The 27,910-nt window shown below is 33.9% G+C and overlaps 1 protein-coding gene across 4 annotated transcripts in view; it reads right to left on the reverse strand.

The window, feature by feature from the left end:
* COL24A1 (collagen type XXIV alpha 1 chain) overlaps positions 1-27,910 on the reverse strand; it is a 404,516-nt gene that overhangs the window by 202,672 nt on the left and 173,934 nt on the right. For all 4 annotated transcript variants that reach the window (XM_060090037.1, XM_060090036.1, XM_060090035.1 and 1 more), the window contains exons 21-24: positions 17,884-17,937; positions 16,594-16,638; positions 12,462-12,515; positions 9,156-9,200 (exon numbers count right to left, since the gene is read on the reverse strand). In XM_060090037.1, the coding sequence (XP_059946020.1) occupies positions 9,156-9,200; positions 12,462-12,515; positions 16,594-16,638; positions 17,884-17,937 (198 nt within the window). The remainder of the gene's footprint in view (positions 1-9,155; positions 9,201-12,461; positions 12,516-16,593; positions 16,639-17,883; positions 17,938-27,910) is intronic.

Here is a 27,910-nt window from a genome sequence, read left to right on the forward strand (position 1 = left end):
AAACTAGACAAAGATACTACAAAAAAAAAAAAGAAAATTACAGACGAATATCACTGATGAATATAGATGTAAAAATCCTCAACAAAATACTAGCAAACAGAATCCAACAACACATTAAAAGGATCATACACCATAATCAAGTGGGATTTATCCCAGGGATGCAAGGATTCTTCAGTATATTCAAATCAATCAATGTGATACACCATATTAACATATTGAAGAAGAAAAACCATATGATCATCTCAATAGATGCAGAAAAAAGCTTTTGACAAAATTCAACACCATTTATGATAAAAACTCTCCAGAAAGTGGGCATAGAGGGAAACTACCTCAACATAATAAAGGTCATATATGACAAACCCACAGCAAACATCATTCTCAATGGTGAAAAACTGAAAGCATTTCCTCTAAATCAGGAACAAGACAAGGATGTCCACTCTCACCACTATTATTCAACATAGTTTTGGAAGTCCTAGCCATGGTAATCAGAGAAGAAAAAGAAATACAAATTGGAAAAGAAGAAGTAAAACTGTCACTCTTTGCAGGTGACATGATACTATACATAGAGAATCCTAAAGATGTCACCAGAAAACTACTAGAGCTAATCAATGAATTTGGTAAAGTTGCAGGATACAAAATTAATGCACAGAAATCTCACATTCTTATACACTAATGATGAAAAATCTGAAAGAGAAATTAAGGAAACACTCCCATTTACCACTCAACAAAAAGAATAAAATACCTAGGAATAAACCTACCTAGAGAGACAAAAAACCTGTATGCAAAAAACTATAAGACACTGATGAAAGAAATTAAAAATGATACCAACAGATGGAGAGATATACCATGTTCTTTGATTGGAAGAATCAATAGTGTGAAAATGACCATACTACCCAAAGCAATCTACAGATTCAGTGCAATCCCTATCAAATTACCAATGGCATTTTTTACAGAACTAGAACAAAAAATCTTAAAATTTGTATGAAGACACAAAAGACCCCGAATAGCCAAAGCAGTCTTGAGGGAAAAAAATGGAGCTGGAGGAACAAGACTCCCTGACTTCATACTATACTACAAAACTACAGTAATCAAGACAATATGGTACTGGCACAAAAACAGAAATATAGATCAATGGAACAGGACAGAAAGCCCAGAGATAAACTCACACACCTATGGTCAACTAATCTATGACAAAGGAGGCAAGGATGTACAATGGAGGAAAGACAGTCTCTTCAATAAGTGGTGTTGAGAAAACTGGACAGCTAAATATAAAGAATGAAATTAGAACACTCCCTAACACCAAACACAAAAATAAACTGAAAGTGGATTAGAGACCTAAATGTAAGACTGGACACTATAAAACTCTTAGAGGAAAACATAGGAAGAACACTTTTTGACATATATCACAGCAAGATATTTTTTGATCAACCTCCTAGAGTAATGGAAATAAAAACAAAAATAAACAAATGGGACCTAATGAAACTTAAAAGCTGTTGCACAGCAAAGGAAACCATAAACAAGATGAAATGACAACCCTCAGAATGGGAGAAAATATTTGCAAATGAATGATCGGACAAAGGATTAATCTCCAAAATATTTAAACAGCTCATGAAGCTCAATATGAAAAAAACAAACAACCCAATCCAAAAATGGGCAGAAGACCTAAATAGACATTTCTCCAAAGAAGACATACAGATGGCCAAGAAGCACATGAAAAGCTTCATGTGAAAAGCACATGAAATTATTAGAGAAATGCAAATGAAAACTACAATGAGGTATCACCTCACACCAGTTAGAATGGGCATCATCAGAAAATCTACAAACAACAAATGTTGGAGAGGGTATGGAGAAAAGGGAACCCTCTTGCACTGTTGGTGGGAATGTAAATTGATACAGCCACTACGGAGAACAGTATGAATTTTCCTTAAAGAACTAAAAATAGAATTACCATATGATTCAGCAATCCCACTACCAGGCATATACCCAGAGAAAACCATAATTCAAAAAGACACATGCATCCCAATGTTCATTGCAGCACTATTTACAATAGGCAGGTCATGGAAGAAACCTAAATGTCCATCGACAGACGAATGGATAAAGAAGATGTGGTACATATATACAAGGCAATATTATCCAGCCATAAAAAGGAATGAAATTGGGTCATTTGTAGAGATGTGGATGTATCTAGAGAGTGTCATACAGAGTGAAGTATGTCAGAAGGAGGAAAACAAATATCATATATTAACGCATATATGTGGAACCTAGAAAAATGGTACAGATGAACTGGTTTGCAGGGCAGAAATTGAGACAGATGTAGAGAACAAACATATGGACACCAAGGGGGTAAAGCGGCGGGGGGTGGGGGTGGTGGTGTGATCAATTGGGAGATTGGGATTGACATGTATACAGTGATGTGTATAAAATGGATGACTAATAAGAAAATAAATAAATAATAAATAAACATTTTTTAAAATAATAATAAAAAAATAAAGTATATAAGCCTTTATATGCTTGGCTTTCAATAACTTCTGTGTTTTTAGCTTGTAGCACAGGATCATGTGTATCACTCATTTCCCCATAGATATAAATTTTGCCTTTTAGCTTTTATATATAATCACGTGAATTTTTTAAAAAGTTTTGTTGCTTTTTTCTTAATAACCACTTACATGTGATTTATTCTTGGTCTACCTCTTACCACATTTGGGTTTGTGATATGAACGATTTTCCATAGTCATCATTTTTCCCATACTCTTTAATTTTCGTAGCTGTAGAAAAAAGTTCTATAGGACCACATCTAATATAGTATTTGCTATTTTCTTAGTAACTTATTTTGCTTTTCATAAAGAGATGTCATAAATGTCAGGAAAATAGGGTATCTTATAGTCCAAAAGACTCAAAAATCCTTCTACCTTTGTAAGCACCTCAACTGTTCCTAGAAATTTGCTGACTCCATTTTCTTGGATAAATCTCTTGTGTTTGAGATTTAAAAACTACTGGCATCTCATTTCTAAAGTAATAGTTCACCTTGGACCTGGTTTTAGAGAATGGTAGTGTTTTTAGAATTGTTTACTTCACTTTCCTTCAATTTACCTGGAATTATAACATTATATATCTTCTCTGTTCATATCCACTAATATGTCCACACACTTTCTGTATCTTCCCTTTTGATTTCACTGATTGATACTTTTTTTTAATGTTCTACATTTTCACAGACTTAATAGTATAGTGAAATTAATTCATTTAATTGACTAAGTGATGCTATTAAAACATTTCAAAGATGATAAATGTCAAATACATGATCCTAAAACATAACAATTTAACACATACATGTTTTTGAGACACTTGTCAAACCACCATGTGGTAATTGGGGTCCCATAATTTTCAGCTTCATACAGTAATAACGGGACAATATGTAGTCATTAGAAAGACAATTAGAAATCTTCATTTCACTGTTAAGAGGAAGCATGGGGACATGGAGAAGTTAGTCATAACTCCTTTTCAATCCCAGCTCTGCTACTTTACTATCTGACCTCAGACAAGTTTAACTTCTCTGAAACATAAGTTTTCTTTTGTATAAAAAAGGAATATTTTTCAGTGTCTTTTGTAAGGATTAAAAGATACAATATATGCAAAGTATCTGGCAGATCACAGATTTTCAATAAATTGTAGCTTTTCTTTCTTATCATATTCAGGTATACATCCTTCTTGTGATGGAATGCATTGTGGATATACATTTCATATAGTTTTCCATTCTCTGAGAAAAATTACCACACCCTGCCAGGTAGGAGATATACACAGCTTTGAAGTGTGCTACAGGTATGTGCAGCTTGAAAACAGAAGGGAGTAGATGACTTTTTTTTTTTTTTTTTTTTTTTTGCAGTACGTGGGCCTCTCACTGTTGGGGCCTCTCCCGTTGGGGAGAGGAGCACAGGCTCCGGACGCGCAGGCCCAGCGGTCATGGCTCATGGGCCCAGCCGCTCTGCGGCATGTGGGATCCTCCCGGACCAGGGCACGAACCCGTGTCCCCCGCATCGGGGGGCGGACTCTCAACCACTGCGCCACCAGGGAAGCCCGATGACATTTTTTAAGATAAAGACACTACAGAGGCCCTACAGAGGGGCAATTGATAGAATTTTACTTTGTTCTTTCTGTTTGGCTAAATGGTGCCATCAAGTCTGGGACTTTTCCTCAAGAAAATATGAGTCACTTTTTATGATTTAGGTATGTCCACATAAAGCCACCATTCTCCTCTTAATGAAAGAAAGAATGGAACTTGTTAAATAAAATCAGCTTGTATCAAGTTTGATAATAATTTCACAGTAATTCTACGAGAAAGCAGCAAAACTAACCACTGTATCAAATGAGATTTTGTGTTGAGCACTTCTAAAATATTTTCTTCCAGATCCTTCAAAATCTTTTAAATCTTTCTAACCATTGATTCACAAAGATGCACTTCAAGGTTGCAATTAAAAACAGGACAAACTGATGATTTCCTGATGCAGAGAAAAGAACCTTAGAACTGGAATTAGAGAATTCACATTTGCTTATTAGCTGTGAATTTGAACATATCACATAATTTCAATAAATCTGTTTCCTCACTTATAGAATGGCAGTAAGATTTATCTTACAAGGGTTGTTTCAAGATTAAATGAGATAATAGGTCTTCAGAAAATAGACTTCTTTTAATTTCCTCCTCTGACTCCACCTCTACTTGGTCTTGAATGAATTGGCTATAATCCAGCTTAGAATCAGCCAACAGAAGTTCTCTGATTCTAAAGGTTTTATAATGAGAACTGGATTACCTGATTTTGAGGATTATGCATGGCCTTTCCTCTTCCTCTTCCTTTCTGTTCATCAGTCATTTACTATACACTAGCACACCAGGGGGCAGGCAGAATAACAGAGAGGACATGGTAGATCACTTATGAAATCTGCTAAATGGATAAATTAAGGAGTAAATGAGGTGAAATCAAATAGTTGGATTATATTTTAAGAGATATAAAGAGAGTCTGGTCAGAGTATAGGACAATCATGAGGAGCTCTTCAAGTGGGCAGAAAAACGGCATCTGAATTTAATGTAATCAAGGTCACTTAATGAAAAAAATTCCAAATTTTATCTTTAAAATAACAGACTAGAAAAGGATCCTGGGAGTGACTGCTGATCATTTTCCAAAGACACCCCAGTTTCCTTCTATTGAAAAAAGCTTGCATAGTTTTGAGTATCATCAAAAATAAAGAAAACATAAAGTTATCCCACTCATGGAGAAGGCTGTGGATCCACTGCCCCTAAAATATTTATTCTAGCTCTGTTTGTTCCAACTGCAGAAAGACAGCCAGAGAAAAGAAGCCAAATTGGCAGAGGAGAGGAAGACTAGAAAACATTACAATTCTTAGAAGAGAGTCATAGATTCTTAGAATTGGAATTATCCTTAAACATAAATACCAATTCCTTACACTTCCAGAATTCTCCTGATAATCATAAATAGTAATCAAAGGTCTATTGTATGCTGGGGACTGATTAGAATCATTCCCTTTTATTGCAGCCTTTGTCCAAACTGTTACCTTAAACAGATCTCAAATACATCCACTTATCTCCACTGCCATCATCTGGCCCGTCATTTTTCTTCCTCGTTTAGTCTACTGCAATAGCATCCTAACTGGTTACCCACTTCTACTTCTGCTGCTCACAACCGTGTTCTAAGTTCCCAATCCACTGCTACAGAGTGATCTTAAAACACCAATTAAATCATGTCATTGGCTTACTTAGAATACTTCAATGATTCTCCATCTACTTTAGGACCAAGTCCAAAATAATAAACATGGTCCTGAATGATTTGGCTCCTGCCTCCTTCACTAATACCACCTAATACTGCTTTTCCCTTGGTTCACCAAGGTCTATCCACACTGGCTTTCTTTCAGTTCCTCAAAACAGTTAAATGCTTTCCTATTTAGAACCATCACATATAAGAATAACCACCACCACGGCCATTACAGCTAACATTTATCAAGTTTTCACTATGTGACCAGCTCTGTGCTAAGCGCTTTAAGTGCATTATCATGTTTAATCCTCATAAGAAACTCTATGAGGTAGTTATTATTTTCATACTTTTACTGTTGAGAAAACAAATATTTAGAGAAATTAAGTGACTTGTCTAAAGCAAGGCAAGGGGCACAGGTGGGAATTATGTTATATTGCATATTCCAGGAGTAGTTTTCCCCCCCACTCTTCCCAAGCTAACTCATACCATTCTTTACAGTCACAGCTCATACAGCATTTCAAAACAGTCTTCTCTCATCTCCTGATCTAAATTTGGCAACTTTGTCACAGTCTATTAAAATTTTCATCTAGAGAATGTATTACAGTTTATAATTATATCTTTTATGTGATTATTTATTTAATGTTTGTCAAACCCCTGATAGACTATAAATTTCATGAAGGCAGGGATCAAATGTTCAATGAATGTGCCTGAATATAAATATAAATATCTGCTGAACAAATGATTGCAGAAAGTCATCCAAATCTAAGGATGAGGTGTTGAATCACTCCGTGGAAGAGTCTGAGTGTTAGGAATTCTATTAAAATATTTTTGCCTACAAAAAAAGCTGTTCCCTTATAATGTCTATCCCTTATAATGTCTGTTCCCTTATAAGGCCTATATACTGATTTTAATTCTGGTCTCTTGACCAATACTGAAAAAGTATATTCTCTTCCCTTTTACAGCTCTTCAAATACTTTCAGCCTAGAGAATTAAAGACAGAGAGGACTGGCAATTAAGGTGGAATAATTCCAGGTTTATTCATAAAAGAATGCTAGAACATAGAGGATAATTTCTTTGAAATTAGAGACTTATTTAGGGCACATTTATAGAAATTAATTCTTTGCCTATAGTAAGTAAATGCAAGAGGTATATAGACATGAGATGGGACCACTGTGTTTGGCACTCTCTATCACAAATTGGGTTCTAATTTGTATGAATCTAGAAAGAAACAAAACTTGAGGAGGTTATTAAAAGGGAATTAAATGACCATACAAAAAGTTTGGCAAAAATAAAAACTAGCTATGTAATTACAACTAACCTTAGATATCCCCAAATTACAAGACTGACATCATGAAGTGCAATCATATTTTCCCATATCTCTTGAGAGTTTTAACAGAACTCTGGATTAGATGAGCTATATTTCTAAGATTTTGAAATTAATACGATAAACTAGAAGTTGGGAATTATCAAGAGTCAAAAATATTCTTCAGGCGTTTTATATATCTTAATTAATTCAATATAACCACTAAAGTTTTTAAAAAGCCTTTATCTCCCATCCTTAATGAGGAAGATGGAACCTCAAAGTTGGAAAGGTCCTTTTGTTTCATAACTTATCTGATGCCTAAAACCTCTCTATAAAATCTAGGCCAAGTGGCTTTCAGCTAATATTAAAATATCCCCAGCTATGCTAATTAACTTGATGGAAGTGGGGGGATCCTTTCACAATGTATCAATATATATATACATATGCATATCAAATCATCACATACATTTTAAATATCTTAAATTTTATTTGTCAATTATACCTCAATAAAGCTGGAAAAAAAATCCCCAGCATGGTATAATGCTTTGGATTTTGAGATCTGGATTCTGAGTTTGGAGCTATGGGTTTAAATCTTAGTTCAGCTGTTGATCAGCTATGTAACTCTGAACAGGTTACTTACTGTGTTTCAGTTTCCTCATTTCAAAGACTGGAACAACAAAATGTGTCTTTTAAAATTGTTTGAGAATTAAATGAAATTCCACAATGTAGAATATCACATAGCATTATGCCTGGCACATAGAGAATGATCCATAATTGTTAATTTCCCTCCAATAACAGAAATCTGCTACCTGCCAAAATAGTCCATTTCCTCTTTGGACAGCACTGGTGATGGGTTCCTATACTATGTGGAACCAGTCCAACATTATTAAGCAAATAAAACTTAGAAGTTTGATATGTGTTATTTTAAGAAAAATGTTCTTCATTGTTACTTTAAGTTTGGCTATAAATTTTAGTTTATATACATTTTTAAGCAATTTGTCACTCAGAAATGGCAGAATTTCATTTCTTTAAATTAAATTTTAAAAAATTTGAATGACAGAGAAATACAGATTACATTCATATTTGATGAGAAGCCTTGAATAATTGAATTGATATAAATACTCCATTGAAATTTCCCTTTTGATTAAAAAAAAAGGAAAAAAATATTCACCTTCTAGTGACTCAGGATTAAATGGTATGGCAATGATCTTTTAAGACTAAATGGATCATCTCCCTATTTTTATTAAGAATTAGTGACAAAAATTAAAAGTATCAGAAATGTATTGCTGTTTTACTACCAGGCTAGAAAATATATTTAATTATTTAAGCTCACAAAACAATTTTTAAGGAAATTTATTTTTATTTAAGTTGTAAGATAGGTTATAGAAAATTATATTTGCTCATTTAACCTATTAAATAAATATTGTTATTAAACAGTATCACTTTCTTTGTGACAACCCAGCACACTCTGTAGATAAAGTCACTTGTCTTTCATTAATTTAATTCACCACTTTATATGTTATGTAGGTTCATTTGTTAGAGAATATTGTAGCTGACTTGTCCCATAGAAAAAAAGAAAATTACCCCTAACATACCTGATTCAAATACAACATGAAGCCTCCTACTTCCTCAATAATGTAAATTTAAACAGGCCAAATTTTTGAGGAAAGAAATTATGTTTCCCAATGAATTACCTCATGGTTTACTCCAATCTTTCAAATACAAAAAAAAAATATCTTCCACCTATTATAATATTTTATGGTTTGATGATTTGTAGCTTTTTAATCATGAAAAATGTTATGGTCAAATTTAGTTTGAAATGATCAGAACTAAATGGAAAGACCAAATATTAGATACAAGAATGTTCCTGAGATCACAAATGTAATTTATATTGGATAAAACTATCAGTATCTGTGTTTTCCCTCATTTCTCTTTTGTAGAGTAGGTTTTGTCACATCACCAATGAATTTAAATTTGTAGTGGATAAGTATTTTGTATTCTGAATTTTATAGGCATAGATCATGCTAACATGATTCCTAAAAATGCTCACAAGATGATTTAAAAGTTGAAAATAAGGCATAAAATAAGCTTACTGTTTCACCAATCTTCCCAATGTTTCCTTGATCTCCTACTTCTCCCTGTTAATAAAGAATATAAAGTTGCAAAAATGATTATTTCTCAAACAAGATTACTCTCAATATTGCTCCTGTTTTCATTTTAATGTAATTATCTAGTTATAACCTAGAAAATCACAAAGAAATTTTCAGTTATTCAAAACTCTTGTTACAGTATTTGTATGGAATGTAGTCTTTCCTGTATTTTCATTCAAATACTATTAACTTGTTTTCTTAAATTACATTCTTCTATTTATGACTTTTAATCACTTTTAAAACACTTTTACAAATAAAATTTAAAAAATACAGTATCTACTGAGGTATACTCTATAAATGACAGAGTAGTAGGCTGCCACTGTAGAAGATACTAAGAAGAATGAAAATAAAGGCCTTGCACGCAGGAACACTCTCTTTGCTTCAGTAGATAAGGTATCTCACAATGCTGAGCAGAACAAGCAGAACAGAACACACGCTACAGTTAAGTAGTAAAGGAGTTCCTAGGCACAGGCACCCTGTGTGTGCATGCAGCTAGAGCTGGCTTCACTGGAGAAGCAATGCGTGTTCATAATCTTAACTGCAGTTCTGCCGTCCCTAAAGCTCTGAAAACCCAAAGTTCTCCACAGCACATTTAGTGGCAAACTTAACTTAATGTAACCTGTGTTTATTTGATAGTAATGCTTTTACCTGATCTGAGTGAGGTTACTTATAGTCTTGATATAGATTGATTAATCTGAACATCCTTACATTTCACCATAGAAATATCAATGTGTCTGATTACGGTTGTGCTGTCCCATAGCTGGCAGTGTTAAGTAAAATACAGTGTGTGTGTGTGTATATATATATATATATATATATATATATATATATATATATAAAACCTTTTTAAAATCCAAATATTAATGGTTTCAAATAATAAATTATGAAACTGTATTTGAGTTGGGCCCTGAAGAATAGGTGATTTTTACACTGGTGAGGAGAAAGAGCCATTTTTAGTGGTGAGGAATGGCATGAGCAAAGGCTGAACAAAAGCACAGATTAATGAATGTAGAAGATTAAGTTCAGGGTACCACATACAGTTAATCTGACAGGAATGTACATTTTATCTATACCAGAGATAGGAAATTAAACCATCAACTGCTGTCTAAAAATTAATAATTATATTGCAGTGTGGGGTAGTTAAACTCACTGAAAAATACTGTAGCCATTCATGATATGTAGCTACTCAGCATTTGAAATTAACTGGTCTGAACTGAAATGTGATGTAAGAATAATATACACACTATATTTCAAATACTTTGTATAAAAAATCTCATTAATAATTTTAATATTGATTACATGTTGAAATGATAATACTCTTATATCTTGGGTTACATAAAATATATTACTGAAATTAATCACTCTTATTTCTTTTCATTTTTTTTTTTTTTTTTACTGTGGCTCACATCTGTGATTCGTATTACATACTCTATTGGATGGTGCTGATTTTAAGCACTGAAACCTAATATTTATATAGGTAATCAGTTTGAAATAAACTTTCAAAGACTATAAAAATTTTCTTTTCTATTTCTGTACACATTTAGATAAATAGTAAAGAATAAAACATTGTAGTAGTAGGTTGGAAATCCTAGTTTTGGACTGATAGTTCATTAGACAGCTTTTGTAGAGAATAATGTGGCAGGATTTTATGCATATATATACAAATATATACATAATATGTATGTGTATATATACATATATATAATTAATTTTCTTTTATTTTCTCCTCCTTACCCAACACCCTTGTCAAATTCCAACTAGGGAGATGCACCCTTTGTGATACATAGTCTTAAGGGAGGTCTGTGTTAACAGGCAGAAAGCAAAAGTTGCTTGCAGATTACCTACATTCATGTTTTAGTTTTCAAAGAGCCTGAATATAGGAGGTGAGTTGTCTTTGAGGGCAAAAAGAGACAGAGAGGAATAATTCCCCAGGCCTAGGGAGAGAATAGAGATCCTAGAGTTCTGTGAAAGGCAGTGACCCTTAACCAACCCCCAAGTGCTCCCCCAGAGTGCCAGGTTCCCCTAAGGGAGTGCCAGGTCCTAGTGAATAGCTATGTAATATACCAAGGAAGAAATTTCAGAGACAAGTATGAGGACTGAACATTAAAGAACTTCCTTCACTTCCTAGGTAACACAGATGCAACCTAGATGCTGGTGTAATTCTATGGAGAAGGCAGGATGTCAATAATGACTGAGATTGGTCTCTTGCCAGTTTGACTGGGTGGTAGCTCACAGGTGGATTTTTTAGAGCTATTTGGCAGTACAGGGATTAAATACAGTAAAGGAGAATTAAGTTTTCTATTTATAAATATCATGCTTCTATTTTCTGGGAGTTTTTCTGTGTAACTTGAGAGTCAGGTACACATACTCTCCCAAGGTAATTTCAGCAACAAACATGCTGACACAATAAAAAATATTTTAGCTCATATTTCTTTATTAATTGACCTCAAAAAGTGTTGTTTGGTTTTTTCCTTAGTGTCTATATCACAAAAATGAAGAGTTTAAAATAAATAATGAACTCTAGCTTTAGGAAATTTAGCAATAAATCTGTGATGCAATTCAATTTTTCATTGAATTTTAAATTTGTGCAAATCACCAATTCTTATAAGTTAGCTTCTTTCAGACCTTAATGCTGTACATATAAAACCACTGCCTTACTTTATATTTGTTGGTGTTATAAAAAAATCATATAGTACTTGAAAACAAAGCAAGAGAGTAGGTAACACATTTTTTCAATGTCATAAAAGTATGAAGAACACCCAATGATTATGCAGGGTATGTGCTTACTTAGACTTACTGTATATTATTGATGAAAGGACCCAGACTTAGTGAAAATACACACACACACACACACACACATACACACACATAAATTTTTTAAGTGAAGTTATAGTAACTTGTAGATTTCTGTCCAGTGGAATAGACAGCTTTCAAAGTTATGGTTTATTGTCCTGTATCTAACTACACATCTGAACATTCCTTTACTAAAATGCATATCCAATTACATAGACATAGTTATAGTCATAGATATTTATAGACATGTATACAGATACAGATATAGATATAAAGACATATAGCATTTCAAATGTTATTCAATATTTGAACAAGTTTTAACATATGACTGGTTCCTTCAATTAATGAGTTGAATAAAATCTTTGACATGTGTTTATTTTATATTGTTATGAAAGTCCTAACTTTATCTTTTCGAAAATTATACTTTGTAACTGGTAATAAAGTCAGTTGCTTTACCTTCAAGCCTTCTGGTCCTGATTCACCTGCATACCCCTTTGGACCTGGTTTTCCCTAGAAGAGAACAGGAAAAAAAAAGGATATGTTTAATCATTCTTATTTTTGAAAATTTCCTAATTTATGAAATTCAGACTATCTTATGAGATGAAACACTTCAAAATTATTAGATAAATGCATTTCATCAAACTCATTAGCCATTCATTCTACCATGTTTGACTGTCTACTTGCCATGCACAGCTCTAGGATAAGATAATTTAAAAAATAAGTAAAATACTTAGTATCTTAGGTAGTGGTAAATTTGAAGAACATCAAATTAAGCAGGAAGGGAGATATAAACTATTGTGGTAGTTTTGTTAAAATTTTTGGTAAGACTGCCGAAAAGACCTCACTGAGAGGGTGGCAATTGAGTGAAGACTTTCAAAAAGGCACAAGTTACATGGATATTTGAAGGAAGAGCATTCCAAGGAGAGGCGAAGAGCATGTATAAAGGCCCTGAGGCAAGAATGTGCCTGTGTGTTGGAGAAACGATGAAGAGTCAATGCAGCTGGAGAGAGTAAGAGAGGAGATGAGTAAGAAGATGAGGGATAAGAAGGGAATGGGGGATATGAAGCCAGGTCATGAAAGGCCTGGCAGGTTACAGTAAGGGCTTTTGTTTTAACTTTGAGTGGCTTTAACTCCTAGCAGGCTTTGAGAAGAGAAGTGCCAGGATCTATGTTTTAACAGGATCACTGTGATGTAAGAGCAGAAGCAGGGAGTCCAAAGAGGAGTCTACTGCAATAATCCAAGTGAGAGACGACAGTGGGAACAGAGGAAGCTGTGAGAAGTGGTAAGATTCTGTATATAGTTTGAAAGCAGAGCTTCCAGGAATTGCTGATGGGTCATGTGTGGAATGTGAAAGAAAGAGAAGAGTCAAGAATGAACTCAAGAATGAGTTCATTCAGCTTTAACCTGACTAAAGGGCCAAATGAGGTAGACTGTGGGAGAACAGGTTTGAAGGGTAAATTGAAAGTTTAGCTTTGGACATTTCAGTTTGATAATCTTGTTAGACATCTAAGTGGAGAGATCTTGTGGTAGTTAATACAAGAGCAGAGTTTAGGGGTAGAAGGTTCTGAACTGAACACATAGTGTTGGAAATCACCAGCATTTTGATGACATTTAAAGCCAAAAGAATGGACCAGCTCATCTATGCAGTGAGTGTAGATAGCAAAGAGCAGTCCACAAACCAAGCCCTGGGGTACTCTAAAATTTAGAATTTGAAGAAATGAGGAAAATATGCAAATCTGCTGCCAGAGAACTAGGAGGAAGATAATACAAATGAAGGAAGTCTTTCCAGGAGGAGAGTGATCTTGTCAAATCTGAGGGATAAAAATATTGAGTAATATGAAGACTGAGAAATGGTCACTAAATTCAGCAACATGGAGGTCATTAATGACCTTCATAAGATCAACTGTTTCAGAGTGGTGGGGACAAGAATGGTTTCAGCAGACGGGGTGAGGAGAAAAATTGGAAAAAGCATGTTAATCCAATACTTTTGAGACGTTTTCCCGAAAAGGGAAGGAGAGAAAAGTAAAACCTGGAAGGAAAACTGGAGTCAATACAAATTTTGTTTTTGTTTTTAAGCCAGAAGAAATAATAGTATGTTTATATGCTGATAGGATTGATCCATTAAAGAGAACAAAATTAAGATGCAGGAGAGAGTGGGGAAAATTGCTGGATCAATGTTCTTCAGTAGGCAAGACGATGTAGTATGTAGTGAATGAATGGAAGTTTTGACCTTACCTAGAAAACTGGCCTGTTCATCCACAATAACAAGAGAGAAGGCACAGTAAATGGCATAGATACAGGGAGTGGGATAGAAGTGACAGTAGAAACTTGTGAAAGTTCTCTTCTGATTACTTCAATCTTCTCAGGGAACTAGGATGCGAGGTAAAGGGCTAACAGAAGTAAATGGAGTTGAGTAGAAAGTATAAAATAATGATTTAAAAATGTGAAAGTAAATGGGTATGGAAATAGAATTCAGAATGTTATCAAAGGAATAATTACAATGTTTTAAGCATGATGAGTAGGGATATGTGGTGATGAGACAGATAAGGAGTAATGGAATGGCATTAGAATCAATGAATTGAAATTTCTCTTGGGACTGTTGGATTGGGTTACAAGAAAGAATGCACCAGAAAGAAAGGGGATGATGGTTGGGAAATGAGAAGTTTAAAACTGAAAATGAAGAGGTTGCTCTTACTGGTAATGACAAGGTCAAGGGTTTCACCATAGCAGTAAGTAGCTGAAGAGAGTAGAGGATAAGATCCCTGAGGAGAGAAAGTCAATATCCTGGAGTAATCTACAGTATGTGGTTTCTAATATCAAACAACTGATGTCTGATTACACAAGATTTGATTAAGGAGATCACTGTGCCTCAACCAATGTGTTCTAGGAGTAGAAAAAGTGTGTGGGGAGATTGCTAAAAAGAATACTAATTTATAATATCTACTAGGCATTGTATATTTGGATTTTATTACTCCTATTCATTAACAAGTACTCACATATTTTTCTTTCTTAAAATAAAATAAAGCAAAACAAAACAACCCTCTGGCTCTCATTCTGTTTTGACTACATACAAAAACTTTAGCAACTTAAAATTATATTTAGGACTTCCACTCAAAAAGTTGTTCTAATTTTGGTCTCTGCCTTGCTTGAAATTATCTAGTCGTTCCCTACCAAGCACAAAATAGAGCAAAGAATAAAAAAATTATCTTATTATTGTTAAATATCAATTGCTCTCTAATCAATTTGCACATATAAAAGAAGAAATGTAGTTAAGAGTCTAAATCATTACAGGACTTTGATATTTACAAAATAATTAATAATACATTTTATTCACACTGTCTGGAAAAAGCCTTAGCAGGAATATTTCTTTCATCTTTAATAATGTAATACTCAGGCACTGCAGTATATTAAGAAATAGTTATACATCATTATCTACATTATGGAAAGAATCTCACTGGTATCAGGCATTGGCATATCTATAGTCTTTTTGAAATCAAGCGATTCAGAGCATCAGTATTGGAGCCATCGCTTTTGGTCCTGTTTAAGTTCTGTCATATTATGGTTATTTGAGCATGTTATGCTTAAGCATATAATATTAAAGCCTTATTTTTTTTTAATCTAAAAATGCAGTCAATATCTTGCAGGGTTGGTTTCAGATTAGGGATGATTCCTGTGACAAACTTAGAGCAACATTAGGCCTAAATTAGTATTCAACTAATAGTAGCAACAATTAATAACAAATATTATGACTGAGTAGACAAGAGGTGAACATGGTTTTCCTGTTTTCTAGAGAAGTAAATTTTAAATAAGACCAATTATACTGGAGCACAAATAACAATGGTCTTTCCGTTATATAACTCACTTCACAAAAAATGAAAAAAACAACAAAAACAACTCTTTCTTTCAATAAGAGAGTGGCAGTATATGTGCTAGTTAGGTAAAGGTGCAAAAGAAAGAATTACTGTCTCTTTAAATGTAAAAATACTGTAAGAAACTGTAAAATATGATGTTCTCAAGTAAAGAATGAGATGTATTTCATGTGAGTCTAATAATGCCTCTTAAAATGTGTTGCACACATCTTAATTACTTCATGATATTGTAAACTTTTGTCATGCATCCCCAAATTCTTTAAAAATTCATTTTCAGAACTTGAAAATAAGAAATTCATGTATTACCACAGAATATTATCAGAAAAAAAAGTTGGACAGAAAATACGTCTTATTTGCTTTCCATAATTTTACTGACAATCTCAGAAAACAGAAATTTCCAAAATATTACTAAAATGGTTAATGTATTTAGCTTCATATTACATTTTGAGAAACTTTATAAATAAATTGTACAAATTACTAAAACTGTAAGACTGAAGGAAGTGAAGGAATAAGTAAATATGTAACGGGCATAATATCATTTAAAATATCCCTGGAAAATTTTAGTTATAGGTCTATTTTATTTGGGGAGATTGAATGGCTATAGTTTGTTATAATCTTGGCTCTTTGCTATAACTTAAAATTTGGTGCCATTAAAAAACATTTACAAAACAGTTGCTTTAAGAGAAGCACGCTTTGAACATTATTTATATGATACCTACTCTTGGCCCCTGTTCTCCAAAGGATCCAATTAGTCCTTCTTCTCCCTTAAAAAAGAAGATCAGAACATGTCATGGCCTGATATAAGTATTTAAAAATGTAAACCTTATTCCATTTATTCTGAAATCTGAAGCTCTTTCTGAGATGTAATAAAAATAATACTGTGATTTTCTTGTATTTTAGAACTATATCACCCTATAATGTTTAAATTTTTTGTGTGACAACCTCATATCTACATTAAGGGGGATATGTATTGTACTACTGTGTTATTTTTCAATTGGTAGATGATATAAGTTAAATATAGGAAATTGAGGGCAGCTAAGAGTGAAAGTGATTAGGGCATCACAAAAATCAGGATTAGGAATCACTGAGACTGTGAATTATGGACAGCCTTTACCTTCTTGGGCTCAATATCTCTGACATAGAGAGAAACTCAAGTTCTTAATAGATGGAAATCAATACACACTGGTATATTTAAAAATTATTGGTACAGAACATGTTTGTTCTTGGCACATTCTGATACTTAATTCATTCAGCAAATGTTTTTGAGTCTCAGTTCTGTCTTAAGCCTTAGAGATAAAGGTATATCAGATCTTACCCAAATGGAGCTTAATGTCTAGAGTTTCTTTTTGTCTAATTTACAGATCCAATATTTTTGGGATCAAATCAGTTATAATGTCATAAAATATAAAATTTTGTGCATTCTTCTAAGGATTAAACACTGTATGGGTGGATAGAGAATGGAGAAACTTAAAACAAATAATTTTTATACTTTTTCTCTAAGAGAATTAAAAAGTAATAAATGTGTTTATTCTATTTATTGACATATTTTCTAAACATACTGATTTTTTACCTTTAAGTAAATAGTTCATATTTACCACATCTGAACATTTACAGACCTCTTTAGAAATCATATATTCTATTTTACTTATTTAAAAACATTTTGCTCAGTTCATAATTCAATTAAAATATAACATATGGGTTAGAAATATAAAATAGACACAAATGTTAAATATAAATTCTGGTACATATAAGTGAGATTCTAGGCTCAGATTCTTCGGACATTCCATGGACACCACTACATAAATCACTTAATGAATTCAGAACATTAAAACGATTCCAAATTCCATTCCATAACTGTGAATATAAAATGGTAACTTGAAATCCTCGATGGCAAAAATTGTCCATACTAATGCAAACTTTTCTTTGAGCAAAAACTAAAGTCCCACAAAAAATAAAAAAGGAAAATCTGAATTAAAAAATTGCTTACTGGATATTTAGTTTCTTCATACCTGAGTTCCTTTGAGACCAGGAGGTCCAGGAGGCCCTCTATTTCCAATGAGCCCCTGTAAAGCAATATAAGGACACACAATAAAATTTTAAGCTCAATTAAAACAGTTTCAATAGGCATTAATCTCAGATGTGCAATACTATTTGGTACCACTCATTTCCCATTAGGAAGTTATCAAAATGGGATGGGAGGATAGATAAGCAGAAAACTGCCTGCCATCCAAAAAGTTGGAAAACATATGATAAACTTACTTTTAAACAGTATGTTAATGTTCACATAATCTGCTCCGTATGGAGACACCTTTTCATATAAAGTACTCCTGGGGCTTCCCTGGTGGCCCAGTGGTTGAGAGTCCACCTGCTGATGCAGGGGACATGGGTTCGTGCCCTGGTCCGGGAAGATCTCACATGCTGCGGAGCGGCTGGGCCCGTGAGCCATGGCCGTTGAGCCTGCGCGTCCGGAGCCTGTGCTCCGCAACGGGGGAGGCCACAGCAGTGAGAGGCCCGCGTACCGCAAAAACAAACAAACAAACAAACAAAAAACTCCTAAATTTAAAGCAATAGATCCAACTGTTAATCTGATACTAGTACAATAAAAAGATAATAGAGTGTTCACAAAGTCTGAAAACAGATGGAGAAGATATATAGTGTTTTAATATCTGTTAAGGGACTAGCAAAGTCTGGAACACATTATTCATATGAAATGTTCAACTTACTTCCTTTCTTGATGCAGCCTAGTGAAAAGAGAGGAAAATTTGCAGAAGAAAGTAACAATCTGAACATGATTAGGAATTTCAAGATTAAAAGAAAACTTTTGTTAATCTAAATGCATGTTGTTAAAAATCAAATACTCTTTTTTTTTTTAAATTTACTTTTTTTTGGCTGTGCCATGCAGCATGTGGGACCTTAGTTCCCCAACTAGGGATCGAACCTGCACCCCCTACAGTGGAAGTGCAGTGTCCTAACCACTAGACCACCAGGGAAGTCCTCAAATGCTCTTTGAATAACAATTCATCCAAGTAACTAAAACAAAAATCTTCCTATTTCAGAAAACACTGTATATCATCTCTTCAACATGGCAACATTTTTCGTTTTGTTCTGTTCCCCTAACTATGCAATGTGTCAAAGTTTTAAGTAAATCTCTTTTAAAAACTACCTTTGCATTATTGCTTTTAGTAAGTCTATAACCATTAAATGGTTTTATCTAATTTTTAACTGTAACAAATAACTATGCCAAATAGCAGATCTACCCATGTGACTGATCTTTAGTTTGGAATGGAGCAGAGTGACAAAACTGCATGAGAATCTTTCCTTCATGATATATCTTGGTCTATCATTGCTATGTTCTAACACAATCAAAAAATGAAAAACTCTTCATCGGTTTAAAAGTCTGTACTATATTATCACAGGCTTATTCTGTACATAAGCACCATTCAAGAAACTGCATCAGTTTAGGCAATAACCTAGATGTTTTGTACAGCTTTCTTACTTTTAATAGGAAGAGATGGATTATTGAAATGAGCATATACTGTTCTATGTAAGTCCAACATATATTCATCTTTTTTCGGGCAAAAGCATCCTAATTTTCCTTAAGGAAACAGTCTTTCCCCATGTGGTTTGAGGGGAGGTGACTCTACCCCTGACTAAATTTAAGGGTGGACATGTGACAGGGACCTAAGTCAGCATATTCTATATCACTAGAAACAGTGGTTGGTTCAGTAATGAGCCAGAAACCCAAGTTAGTCCAACTAAAGAGAATTTTGGACTACAGTGGAAAAACTGGAAGGACAGAATAGCATTAAGGATGATGTAAACCTAAACAGAAGGAAACTATGAAGGGGAGAGAACCTGAGAATGAAATCAATGAACTAACAAATGGAGTGATTTGGTTCTTACGATATTTTGGGGGGTCCTGGGTATAGTTGTGTTTGAATTCCTAAACTTCTCATGTATTTATACAATCATATTTTAGTTGAGTTTCAATTACTCACAACTGAAAGAATCCTAATGGATACAATGACTTCTAAATCTTAATATCCAAAATGCTCTTACTCTAAGTAATAGGTTTTTAAATGTTTAGACTGAAGGTCAGAATAAGAATGCTGTGATATTTAAATTCCACCACAGGATAGCTAATGTTTAGTTATTTAATTCATGTGTTCATTCATTTTTTTCATCTGACATTTTATTAATTTTCTACTATGTGTAAGGTCCAGTAAAAAGTACAACATGAGGCCTGGAGTATACAAATATAAATAAGACATAGTCCCTGTTCTCAATGAATTCATAATTTATTATGGGAGAAGGCAATTTAAAATAAAAATCAGAATATGAGTTGTAACAAATAGAAGTATAAGCAAAGTGAAAAAGGGGACTTAGATGAAGAAGCAAAATCTTTTCTGGGAGGATCAAAAATTTTGTAACGTGAAAATAATTTTGTATTGAATTATGATAGGTTAATAAAACATGTAGCTAAAAATAAGCACACACCAAAAACTTATCAACAATTGCAAGGTCTCAAAAGGCATTGATAAAGGTACAGTTTTAGGTTGGAGCATTCGTTTAAGAAACTGCTTAGCTCCATACCCAGGGTGCAACCAGAAGAGGGGTGAGTTATCTAATAGAACGAGATTCTGCTATTCCCTCACTGCAGCTATTTACCCTAGGGAAGTGGCACCCTGACTAACAACCAAAAATAACCCTTTCAGGGAGGCAAATAAGCCCAGGTTCCTTTTTCCTTTCTCTTCCAAGACTACCTTATAATCTTAAAAGAATAAAAGCTGTATTAAGGGGGAAAAAAACTAGTTATATGCTGTTTACATGAAACACATCCAAAACATAAAGATGAGGAAAATTAAATTTCAAAGAATGGGAAGAGATATGCAAGTGATTTACCAGCCCCAAAATAGCTGGAGTAATTATATTAACGTTAGATCTAATAGACTTTAAGGTAAAACAGATTATTAGCATTAAGAGGGTCACTCAATAATAATAAAAGTCTATGTTCACTAGGAAGAGAAAAGACAATTTTTATGCATTTAGTAACACAACTTATAAATATATACATTAAAAACTGATAAGGATAAATTGATAAATCCACTATTAGAGAGGAAAATTTAACACATCTCTGCCAGAAATTAGTAGGTCAAGCAGATAAAAATCAGTAGGAACAGAAAAATCTTAAATAGCAAAATTAATAAACTTGATCTAATAGCCATATATTGAAAACTGAATCCCCAAATTGTAGTTTACACAGTCTTTACAAGCATACATGAAAGATTTATGAAAACTAAAAGATACCCACAAGAAAGGATATCTATCAACAGTTCTATCAATTTAAAAAGTGTAGTATATCTATACAATGTGTTACTATATAGTGAAAATGAACATGCTGTAATAATATGGATCAACCTAGAATGAGCTGAAAAGATAAGATTGAGTGAAAGAAGAAAGTAACTGAAGAATGTATATACAGTAAGTCCCCTATATACGAATGAGTTCTGTTCCGAGAGCACGTTCGTGAGTCCAATTTGTTCCTAAGTCCAACGAAGTTAGCCTAGATACCCAACTAACACAATCGGCTATATATATCACTGCTGTTTTTATACTTGCTTCCGGACATCCTGGGCTTGATATAAAGATACTGGACTACTGTACTCTATACAGTACTGTACAGTATACAAAAGCACAACCACTTGTAGAGGACACACACACGTGACAATGTACACCAGACACATGAACTAACTTATGTGACTGGACATGCAAATGCACATTTCTCATCTTTGAAAGTTTGCAACTTGAAGGTTCATATGTAGGGGACTTACTGTAGTATGATTTTATTTATATGAATTTCAAAAACAAGCAAACTAACAAATATTATCAGTATATACATGGTAAAACTATGATGAAAACAAGAGAATGGTTAACTGTTAATGCCAGAAGGGAAGAGACAGATATGATTAGTGAAGGATGCACATGGGATTCCAATGATCTATTTCTTACCAATAATAGGGTTTGTTTTATTATTATTTTTAAAACTGTGTACATGTTTCATATTTATCATGTTAAACACAAAAAAATTTTTTTGGAGTTTTTAAATGTTTACATTTTTTTTATTGGGGTATAGTTGCTTTACAATGTTGTGTTAGTTTCTGCTGTACAGTGAAGTGAACTAGCTATATGTATACATATATCCCTTTGTTTTTGGATTTCCTTCCCATTTAGGTCACCACAGAACATTAAGTAAAGTTCCCTGTGCTATACAGCAGGTTCTCAATAGTTATCTATTTTATATGTATTAGTGTGGATATATCAATCCCAAACTCCCAATTCATCCCACCCCTTCTTTCCCCATTTAGTGTCCATATGTTTGTTCTCTACATCCATCCGTGTCTTTATTTCTGCCTTGCAAACAGGTTCATCTCTACCATTTTTCTAGATTCCACATATATGTGTTAATATATGGTATTTGTTTTTCCCTTACTTCACCCTGTATGATATATACAATGGAAACACATAAAAATTTTTAATGTAAAATGTATAAAATCTGAAATTGAGTTTGAATTCCAGCTCTGAAGCTTACTAGGGACATGACCTTAGTATCCTTATCTGTAGAATCATGTTATCATAAGCATTATAAGGTAATAAATTTTATTTGTTACAACAAATAAAATGGTACCTGGAATATAACAGAGACTCAATAAGTATTATTTCCTTCTTCTTATTCACTTCACATTGATTAGTGTTTTCAACAGTTTCTGAACTGGTATTTTGCTTTTCTTCCCTATGTATTCACCAAATTCATAACAATAATTTACTATTATTATTCTTCCTAAAACATCTCTTTCATCATCTCACTCCTCTCAATATCTTCCACAGAGAAAAAGAGTAGAGCTCTTGTATGCAATTGAAGTTAAGTTGTTACCAGCTTAAAATAGAGCATTATAACCATAGGATGTTTTATGTAAGCTCCATCATAATCACAAAGAAAATACCTATAAGAGATACACAAAAGGAAATCAGGAAGGAATCAAAGCATGTCACTACAGAAAAAAAAATCAATGAAACATAAAGGAAAATAGCAAGAAATGTAAGAGGGACAAAGAAGTTACAAGACAGAAAGCAATAACAATTAACAAAATGACTATAGTAAGTCCTTCCTGATCAGTAATTACTTTAAATGTAAATGGATTAAAGTCTTCAATCAAGATTTAAAGTGGCTGAATAAAAAAAATCCATAGCTGTATCTATGAGAGACTAAATTTAGATTTAAGGACACACATAGGATAAAAGTGAAAGGATGGAAAAGATACTCCATGCAAATGATAACCAAAAGAGAGCAGGGGTGTCATACTTACATCAGATAAAACAGACTAAGTCAAAACTATCTCAAGAAACAAATAAGGACATTGACCAATGATAACTTTCTTCATTAATTCGCCAGAAAATATAACTATTATTCATAAATATGCACACAATATCAGAGTACACAAATACGTTAAGCAAAAACTGACAGAATAGAAGAGAGAGCAACACAATAAATTCAAGAGATTTCAATACCTTACTTTCAATAATTGATATAACAACCAGATAGAAGATCAATAAGGGAACAGAGGATCTGAACAATGGCATTGACCAAATTGACCTAACAGACATATACAGAACAAAGTAGCAGAATACACATTCTTTTCAAGCACACACAAAACATTCTCCAGCATAGCTCACATATTAGGTCACAAAGTGAGTTTTTAACAAGTATAATAAGATTGAAATCATACCAACTATCTTTTCTAACCACAATGGAATCAAACTAGAATCAATAGTAGAAGGAAAAGTGAAAAATTCACAACTAGGTGAAAATTAAACAACACACTTCTGAAGAACCAAAGACAAAATCAAAATGGAAATTAGAAAATATCTTGAGACAAATAAAAATGAAAACACAACATACCAAAATTTATGGGATGCAGCAAAAGCAATACTAACAGGGAATTTTATGGTGGTAAACATCTACATTATAAAAGGAGAAAGATCTCAAATAAATTACCTAACCTTACACCTCAAGGAACTAGAGAAAGGAGAACAAATTAAGTCCGAGGTTAACAGAAGAAATAAAATAATGAAGATTAGAAGAGAAAGAAATGAATTAAGAGTAGAAAAACAATAGAAAAAATCAACAAAACTAGAAGCTGATTCTTTGAAAAGATCAATAAAATTGATGTCTTTAGCTAGACTAAGGAAAAATAAGATAAGGTTCAAATAAAATCAGAATGAAACAAGGCAAATTAGAACTAATGCCACAGAAATAAAAAGGATCACAAGAGACTAATATCAGCAACAAACTGGATAACCTAGAAGAAATAGATAAAATTCCTAGAAACATACAACCTACCAAAACTGAATCATGAAGAAATAGAAAATCTGAACAGATCTATAACTAACAAGGAGATTAAATCAGTAATCAAAAAACTCCTAGTAAATAAAAGTCTAGGACCAGATGACTTCACTGGATAAGTCTACCAAACATTACAAAAAGAATTAACGTAAATCCTTCTGAAACTCTTCCAAAAAACTGAAGAGAAGGTAATACTTCCAAACTCATTTTACGAGGCATTACCCTGATATCAAAGTCAAATAAAGACACTACAAGAAAATAAAATCACTGACCAATATCTCTGATGAATATATACAAAAGTCCTTGGAAAAACTAGCAATTGGGGGGCAGTCCAAGGTGGCATCTCCTCCCATGGACACACCAAATCAACCGCTTCTACTGCTACATACAAAACAATTACCACTGAAAAAGAACTAGCTAAATAGCTCCTCCAAGACAAAGGATAAAAGAGGCACATTTAAATAGGTAGGAGAGGTAGACATGTGGTTTCACCAAAAAACCCACCTCCATTAAGCAACCCACAATAGGGAGGGCTCTCATGGGTATGGAGCTACTTCCTGAGATGCAAGGGGTTTGTGTCAAACCTTGATACCTACACTGAAAAAATGAGGCCCCCAAAACATCTGGCTTTGGAAACCCAATGGGAATCAATCCAGGGGAACTGGGGCGCTGTGAAATCTGAGATACTCCTTTTGAGTGACTCACGCATGGTCTCACACTTCCTGAGACTTAGTGTAAAGGCAGTAGTTAGAGAAGTGCCTGGACTATATGTGAAGGAGATTCATTTGTTAATCTTAAAGTGACTGCTGGAGGGGCAGGTATGAGTTGGGACTTTGCGGATGGAGGTTCTGGTGAACACCATTTTTGCACTCTCCCTATACCTTGCTAGCCCAAGTGGGTGCACAGAGACACAGCCTCCATAAAGCACAGTACTGTAAGTCAACTATACTTCAATAAAAAAGAGTACATTAAAAGTATCATACACCAAAATCAAGTGGGATTTATCCCAGGGATGCAAGGATGATTCAAAATCTCTGCATCAAGTCAAGGTGATACAACACACTAACAAAATAAAAGATAAAAATCATATGACCATCTCAATAGATGTAAAAAAAAGCGTTTGACAGAATATCCACTTATGATTAAAAAAGAACCCCTCAACAAAGTGGGTATAGAGGGAATGTACCTCCACATAATAAAGTCCATATATGACAAATCCACAGCTTATATCATATTCAACAATGAAAACCTGAAAGCTTTTTTTCTGAGATCAGAAACAATAAAAAGATGCCCACTTTTGCCACTTTTAATCAACATAGAATTGAAAGTCTGAACCACAGCAATTAGGGAAAGAAAGGAAGGAAGGAGGGAGGGAGGGAGGGAGAGGGAGAGAGGGAGAGAGGGAGAGAGAGAGAGAGAGAGAGAGAAAGAAAGAAAGAAAGAAAGAAAGAAAGAAAGGAAGGAAGGAAGGAAGGAAGGAAGGAAGGAAAGAAAAGAAAAGAAAAAGAAAGAAAGAAAGAAAGAAAGAAAGAAAGAAAAGGTATCCAAATTAGAAAGGAAGTAAAACAGTCACTATTTGCAGATGACACAACACCACATATATAAAACCATAAGGAGTTCACCAAAAAACTGTTAGAAGTAATAGATGAATTGAGTAGAGTTGCAGGATACAAAATCAATACACTGTTGCATTTCTATGCACTAATAACCATCAAAAAGTGAAATTAAGAAAACAATCCCATTTACAATTGCACCCAAAAGAATAAAGCACATGAGAATAAATGTAACCAAGGAGGTGAAAGACCTGTACACTGAAAACTATGAGATTTGATGCAAGAAATTAAAAAGTACACAAATAAATGGAAAGATAGTCCACTACAACAGTGGTCCCCAACCTTTTTGGCACCAGGGACCAGTTTTGTGGAAGACAATTTTTCCATGGATAGTGGGAGTGGTATGGTTCAGGCAGTAATGCAAGCGATGGGGGGTGATGGGGAGCAGCAGATGAACCTTCGCTCACTTGCCCGCCCCTCACCTCCTGCTGTGGGGCCCAGTTCCTAACAGGCCCCACAGGGTACCCGTCCACAGCCTGGGGGTTGGGGACTCCTGCACTACAAAACATTACTGACAGAAATTAAAGAAGACACAAACAATGGAAAGACATCCCATATTCATGGACTGGAAGACTTAATATTCTTAAAATGTCCATACTGCCCAAAGCAATCTACAGATTCAATGCAATCCTTAGCAAGATTCCAATGGAATTTTTTGCAGATAGAGATAAAAAAAGAATTCTACAATTCATATGGAACCAAAAAGGACGCTGACCAAAACAACTTTGAGAAAGAATAACACTTCTTGACTTCAAAACATATTACAAAGCTACAATCATCAAAACAGTTTTTTACCAGCAAAAAGACAGAGATATAGACCAATGGAACACAATAGAGAGCCCAGAAATAAACTGATGCTTATACCATCAAATGGTCTTTGATAAGGGTGCCAAAACTAAACAATGGAGAAAAGGTAGTTTCTTCAACAAATGGTGTTAGGAAAACTGGATATCCACATGCAGAAGAATGAAATTGAACCTCATCTTACATGATACACATAAATCAACTTAAAATACACTTACATCAATGAGAAAATGGATTAAAGACTAGTAATCCCTGAACCATAAAACTCCTAGAAGAAAATATAGGCAGAAACCTCCTTGACATCAGTCTTGGTGATGATTTTTTGGATTCGGCACCAAATGCAAAGGCAACAAAAGCAAAAAGAGACTACTGGGACTACATCAAACTAAATACTTCTGCACAGTAGAGAAAACAATCAACCAAGTGAAAAGACAACCTAAAGAATGGGAGAAAATATTTGCAAACCAAATACCTGACAGGGTTTAATATCTGAAATATATAAGGAACTCCTACCACCCAATAGCAAAAATCAAATAACACAATTAAACTAATGGGCAAAGGACTTGAACACATATTTCTGGAAATAAGATGTACAAATGGCCAAGAGGCACAAGAAAAATTGTTCAATGTCACTAATCGTCAGGGAAATGAAAATCAAAGCCATAATGAGAGACCACCTCACACCTGTTAGGATGGCCATTATAAAACAAACAAACAGAAAATAACAAGTATTGGCAAAGATGTAGAGAAATTTGAAACCTTGTGCACTGTTGGCGAGAATGTAAAATGGTACAGCCACTATGAAAACAGTATGGTAGTTCCTCCAAAAATTAAAATAGAACTACCATATGATCCAGCCATCCCACTTCTGGATATTATACAGAAGAATAAAAAACAGGATTTCAAGAGATATCTGCACTACCATGTTCACACAGGCATTCCTTATTTTATTAAGCTTCACCTTATTGCACTTCACAGATACTGCATTTTTTACAAATTGAAACTTTCTGGCAACCCTGCATTGTCAGATGATGGTTAGCATTTTTTACTAATAAAGTATTTTTAATTGAGGTATGTACATTTTTTAGACATAATGCTATTGCATACTTAATAGACTACAGTATAGTATAAACATAACTTCTGTATGCAGGGGAAACCGAAAAATTTGTGTGACTGGATTTGTTGTGATATTTGCTTTGTTGCAGTGGTCTGGAACTG

This window comes from Mesoplodon densirostris, chromosome 2 (genome assembly GCF_025265405.1).
Source record: "Mesoplodon densirostris isolate mMesDen1 chromosome 2, mMesDen1 primary haplotype, whole genome shotgun sequence".
NCBI lineage: Eukaryota > Metazoa > Chordata > Mammalia > Artiodactyla > Ziphiidae > Mesoplodon > Mesoplodon densirostris.